General features: G+C 33.4%; 1 protein-coding gene across 1 annotated transcript; it reads left to right on the top strand.

Moving 5' to 3' along the window:
* Window positions 1–343: 343 nt before the first annotated feature.
* Window positions 344–4,032, top strand: LOC140961523 (probable serine/threonine-protein kinase PBL21). Its single transcript, XM_073420100.1, has 5 exons — window positions 344–1,054; window positions 1,297–1,481; window positions 1,645–1,834; window positions 2,672–3,063; window positions 3,543–4,032. Exons 1-5 carry the CDS (start codon window positions 958–960, stop codon window positions 3,828–3,830), a joined length of 1,152 nt encoding a protein of 383 aa, XP_073276201.1. The 5' UTR covers window positions 344–957; the 3' UTR covers window positions 3,831–4,032.
* The last annotated feature ends 2,272 nt before the right edge of the window (window positions 4,033–6,304 follow it).

Raw genomic sequence — 6,304 nt, 5'->3', positions numbered from 1 at the left:
ATCGATAAGATTGACCCGTCTCATAAATTAAAATCCATGAGATGATCTCATGAGATCGAGTCTAAATTTATTAAAAAGATTTAATGGGACCAAGTTAACATAAAATGATCAATAAAGATTGTACAACATAATCACCATGTCCAAGCAGTTTATTACAAGACACGGGATAATCAATGGGAGCGTAAATTAGCAAATCCCAGTAGTGTACGGAGGGTGAAAGAGTAATTTCACTGTCCTGCCTCCCCCAACGTTTAAATGCAAGCTGTGAATGACAGTGACACGCAACAGTATCAGACTCTGCTTTTATTGCTCTCAATACCCCCAAAAGGCCCACACACTAAAAAAATTCTTCAAGAAATTATTTTTTTTTGGGAGAAATGGGGAAAATGAGAAAGCATTGGGGTCAAGGGTGGCGGTAAAAGAGGGTGGCTGTAAGAGAAGAAGGAATCTGAGCTAGATATATCAAAAAGAAGAGATCTTTGGCTATAAAATTATAGTCATTTGGTCATAACAAAATACCTCCCTGAAAATCTGGCCTTGTGGGGTTTTTTCTAATGTTGTTTGTTTGTTCATTTCAATGCGCTTAATCTTTGTTTATTTATTAATCCCTGCATAAGTATATAAAAAAGGGCCATATTTTTCTTTTTTTTTGAAGTTGTAATTATTGCTCTAGAAGATAAATTCTTTGGCTGTCTTTAGATCCGTGTTAGCTTTTAGTGGGGGAGGTGTTCTTTTTTCATCTGGGATTTGGGTTTGAAGGGGAGGGAACTTGAAAGTGTTCTCTCTCCTCTATTCTTGTTTGTATAATATATTTTTTCTATATCTTTTCCATGGAATGCTGTACATGTGATTCTGTAGTTTGATTCGGGGTTCTGTGACGTAGATTTTACTGGGCTCTGGGTTCTGGTTTTATTTTAAGGATTACTGTGCCTGTGAGGAGAAAGAGAGGGTGAGTGGATGAAAGGGATGAGTTGCTTTTCTTGCATGAACTTCCGGCGGAAGGATGTGAGGGATTACGATAAAGATATGGCTCTAAGATCAGTGGATGGTTCAGGTTCGTTTTTGTTTTGTTGTTTCTTTAGTCCTTGTTTTCAAATTTGTATGTAATTTTATTACGCTTTGTGATGTATCTTTCTTTTTTGAATGCATTTTCATGCGCTTCTTTTGCTTCAAACTATAGTTTAATATGTAGTTTGTAGAAGGGAAAGACTAATTCTAATTAGCGGATTGATTTATTGAGGATTTGCGGTGCTGAACATTGATCTCTTAATAGTTATGCTCGTTTTTTTTATGTAGAGTGTGGGAAAAAGGGAAACTCTGTGAGGGTAAAAACCAATGAAAGCAACGGCCAAAAGGGCAATGTGGCACGCGGCTTCTCATTCAAGGAGCTTGCGACAGCGACACAGAATTTTCGGGGGGCTAATTTGATCGGTGAAGGTGGTTTTGGAAGCGTTTATAAAGGCCGGTTAGAATCTGGCCTGGTAAGCTTTTTGTTTATCTAATTTTTGAATCTGGATTGTAGTTTGTGGATTCGAAACAACAGATAATATACATAGGCTCCATGAATCTGTTAAATTGGTTGTGGAATTTTCGTTGATGCAATTTGTTCCTCGAGTGGTGCTAATCTTAGACTCTAATGATTAGATTGTGGCAGTGAAGCAACTTAATCTTGAAGGCCTTCAAGGGAATCAAGAATTCATAGTGGAGGTTCTTATGTTGAGTTTGCTGCACCATCCAAACCTCGTGAACTTGATCGGGTATTGTACTGATGGTGATCAGAGGCTCCTAGTTTACGAGTTCATGCCAATGGGTAGCCTGGAAAATCATCTATTCGGTAATTTATGATATAATATTTAGTTGAAACAATGTACATCAGTCTGCGTTTTCGTTCTTCACTTTCTTTTTTTGAATGTCTTCTTCACTCTCGTTTGATGTTTTAAGCTTAGACTTGTCTATATCGGTGCTTAACATGGCACTGAGTCATAGTATCAGTAGGCATTTTTGTCACTGGCTTGCTGAAACTAGCTTGCCAACCCCGCACACACACACACACACACACACACACACACACACTATATTATTAAACTTGAGCACGTCTCACTTTGGTACATAGTTTTTTTTATAGTTTTACTCTTCGTAATATTTGTTAGCTAACTTTGGTATTGTGATTTTATTAGTAATTTTTGTACATTTCTATGTCTTTTTCCGATTTTTCTTTTTCTCTAATTTATCTAAAAGTTCGAACTACAAGTATCATATTCTAATAATAAAATAATATATATTTTTGTATACAAAAATTATCAAATACAAAAAAATTTAATATGACACCCATGAAGTGCCCCAGCACACTAGTGTGTGAATATATATATATATAAAGTAAAAAGATAGGGACACTTGAAATGGAGAAAACCATTTTAATGGCCGTGTTTGTTTCGTTCTTAGGTGCTTTGTTTAAATCTATTCAGCGTTCTGGATGAGGCCTTTCTCATAGAATCATAGTGTGATAGTGAAAAAGGAAACAACCTATCTTTCAATTACCGAGTTGGGTCTCAAACACCTGGCTTAGTCATTCACATATTAGCCATGAGAATGTATTATCGTTTAACAGTATATTAATATTTATTAATGAATATGAACGAATGAGTTTCTTATCAAAATTATTTTTGTTTAGATATAGCGCCTGGTCAGAAGCCACTTAGTTGGAGCATAAGGCTGAAAATTGCTGTTGGTGCAGCTCGAGGCCTCGAATATCTTCACTGCAAAGCAAATCCACCGGTCATCTATCGCGATTTGAAATCTTCGAACATATTGTTGGACAATGACTTCAACGTGAAGCTTTCGGATTTTGGACTCGCCAAACTAGGACCTGTTGGTGACAACACTCACGTCTCAACACGAGTCATGGGTACTTATGGATACTGTGCCCCGGAATACGCCATGAGCGGCAAACTAACTCTAAAATCAGACATCTATAGCTTTGGCGTGGTTCTGTTGGAGCTGATTACCGGACGCAAGGCTATTGACAGCTCTAGAAAGCCTGGAGAACAGAATTTGGTTGTATGGGTGAGTTTCTACTCTTCAACTTCTAGTAGTTTACTGTAGCCTATCAAGTATCAATATATCTTTTTCAAAAATGAATCTGCATTGAAAATTCTGGAAGAATTTTTTTTCCATGTTTCATGTGAACATAATCTAGAAATAGAAGCATTATATTTATATATTTTCTTTTGTAAAAACTGTTTGTTTATTTAGTTATATAAAATCTCTATGATGTTTCCAGACCTTAGATATGATCCTAAAAATCAGTGTGTGATGGTCGTACTGCATTAGAATTATTAGAAATCAAATAATATTTCTGGAATCAGATTTGACATTATTGTAATTATGATATAAATTTGATTTGATTTCATTTTTATGAAGAAATTTCGGACCATATTTGTCACAATATTTTTTACCACTATAAAGAGATGATAGTTGCTATCTAAGCTAGAATAAATAAAAACATTGCCTCTCAACGATAGTGATCCTTTTTTCCCTTGCAGTCTCATCCTTTTTTGAAGGATCGGACGAAATTTTCCCAGATGGTGGACCCTCTACTTGAAGGGCGTTTCTCGACCCGAAGCCTGCAACATGCTATTGCAATCACGTCCATGTGTCTTCAAGAACAAGCTAGTTTCCGCCCCCTGATAAGTGATATTGTTATGGCACTGGAATACTTGGCTTCTCGAGCTGAGGATTCTTGTAGAAGCAGATCTCACAGTAGGACATCATCATCACCATCTCAGATGGATGTTAAAGTTGACCCAAGAAGAAAAGATCTCGAGAACTAATGCATATTCTCGAAGGCTCCGGATCAAGAGTTATCTGTCTTGATTCATTTGGTAAGCAGCGATTCACGATTTGTTTGAGCTGATCTAACATAGGCTTTATATTTTGTTGGCCAAAAATTTACACCGGATCCTGTCTTTTGTAGCTATATACTGTAAATACTTGTACTTGTGGCTGACATCTTTTTCTTTTTCTTTTTCTTTTTCTTTTTCTTTTTTGTTTTATAAGTGGCAAGAAAGTCCAATATTCATACGGTTTTATACACCTTGAGAAGCAGAAACTCGTATTCGAGCCCTATGTGTATCAGTTTACCTGTTTTTCGAGTTTTAGTGCTCGAGATATCCATGTATGAATCGTGTTGAGTAGTGTCATGAACTTATCTCCATGTATGAATCGTGTCGAGTAGCGTCGTGCACCGGTAGAGCCTGGGGTTGGCCATTGCCTAGCAGGGCTGTACGGTGAGTTGCGCGCTCTTGATAAATTTTCCTGTAATCGAGTGTATATTTCCATTTGAAATATAGGCTAAAATTTAAATTTGATCCCTGTAAATTTTTTTTTGGATGTTTTTAGTTTCGTGCCTCTGGGCACTAATGTGATTCAAATATTTTAAATGGATTTGGCTTATTTTTCTTTTATAAATTAAGAGTAGGTCTTTTGTGAGACGGTTTCACGAATCTTTATCTGTGAGACGAGTCAATCTTACCGATATTCACGATAAAAAGTAATACTCTTAGCATAAAAAGTAATATTTTTTCATGGATGACTCAAATAAAAGATCTGTTTCACAAAATATAACTCGTGAGATTGTCTCACACAATTTTTTGTCATAAATTATAGTCTATAATATGGTTTGCTTTCTACTCTTGTTTCTCCGATAAGTTATTATTTGAAAAATATAGAGATAAACAAGAATAATTAGATTTAAAAAAATGTTTAGGCCTCCGTCTAGACGGTGGGTGGTCTAGTCGTGTCGATGGCAATATTGTTAATGAGTCATGATATAGACTTAAGTCGAATCCCGTCGGCCTAAATTAGGAAACAAACTAACTCGAACTCGAGATAGAATTTTTATCTCGAAATTTAGATACAAAAATTTTAATACATTTGTGCGGAGCAATTTTCTTCATGAATGGAGAAAAAACAATTGTTTTTTTTTAAAAAAGAAATAGAAGATGAATAATGAGTTAATTTATTATTTAAATAAAAAAGTCTCCTCATACATAGTGATGTCAATCGGGTGGATTTGGCAAAACCTGATATCCGTCTTGTGAACTAGGTGAGTTTCAATCCATGGTTGGATCCAACAAAATGAAATAAATTTTAGATTTTATACAATTTAAATTAAAATTATTTTACAATTTTATTATAAGTTAAAATCTATCGATTTATATTTAATTAATAATATTATAAATATAATTTTTATATTAAACATATTATTATAAAATTAAATTATTTTAATTCTAAATATTATGAACAAAAATATAACTCGCTCCGGAAATGATTATTTAATAACAGTAGGTCTTTTCTGATACGGTCTCACGAATCTTTATCTGTGAGGCTGATCAACCCTACCGATATTCACAATAAAAAGTAATACTCTTAGCATAAAAAATAATATTTTTTCATGGATGACCCAAATAAGAGATCTGTCTCACAAAATACAACATGTGAGACCGTCTCACATAAATTTTTGCCCATTAGTAAATATCAATCAATTCAAACTGTGCATCGGATATATATAAAAATTCATTTATTTTCGGGCGTCCCGAATTGTATATCATTCATAAACAATGTGGACTTTTTAAATTAGTTTGGGGCCCCAATTAATCTCAAAGTGGCCCAAAACTAATGCATACTTTTTTGATTATATTTATACACAAATTCACAAATTACTTAATAAATTATAAATATTACAATATAATTATTTGTAGTTTAAAATTAATTTAACTAAAAAAATAATTGTTTATAAAAATCAACTGTATAAACATTATAATAATTTTTGTATATACATATTTAAAAATAATAATAATTAAAAAATAATATGTCTTTTACTTCTTTGCCATATTATAAAACTTTAATACGTTGATTCGACTTAGTTACATTAATGTTGAATTATACATGTAACTCTGAAAATAGTTATTACTAACTTATAATTTATGAACAAAAATATCAAAAACATATTTTCTTTCAAATTTTACTCGTGATTGTAACTTCTCACTATCATCGACATTCCTCGACTTTAATTTTGTATAATTTCTATTTCTTTTAATATATATTTTTTTAATGACAAAAACTTGTGTGAGACGGTCTCACGGGTCGTATTTTGTGAGATGAATATCTTATTTGGGTCATCCATGAAAAATTATTACTTTTTGTGCTAAGAGCATTATTTTTTATTGTGAATATCGGTAAGGTTAACCTGTCTCACAGATAAAATTTCGTGAAACCGTCTCACAAGAGACTTATTTTTTTAAAT

The sequence above is a fragment of the Primulina huaijiensis genome, chromosome 16 (assembly GCF_012295235.1).
Source record: "Primulina huaijiensis isolate GDHJ02 chromosome 16, ASM1229523v2, whole genome shotgun sequence".
Classification (NCBI taxonomy): Eukaryota; Viridiplantae; Streptophyta; class Magnoliopsida; order Lamiales; family Gesneriaceae; genus Primulina; species Primulina huaijiensis.
This window is presented reverse-complemented; position numbering and strand designations above follow the sequence as displayed.

Excerpts from the sequence above, each read along its gene's own strand:
- LOC140961523 (XM_073420100.1), top strand. The coding sequence starts at position 958 with ATGAAAGGGATGAGTTGCTTTTCTTGCATGAACTTCCGGCGGAAGGAT. Across the intron at positions 1,482-1,644 it reads GCCGGTTAGAATCTGGCCTG|ATTGTGGCAGTGAAGCAACT; the intron begins GTAAGCTTTTTG and ends TCTAATGATTAG. Across the intron at positions 3,064-3,542 it reads AACAGAATTTGGTTGTATGG|TCTCATCCTTTTTTGAAGGA; the intron begins GTGAGTTTCTAC and ends TTTCCCTTGCAG.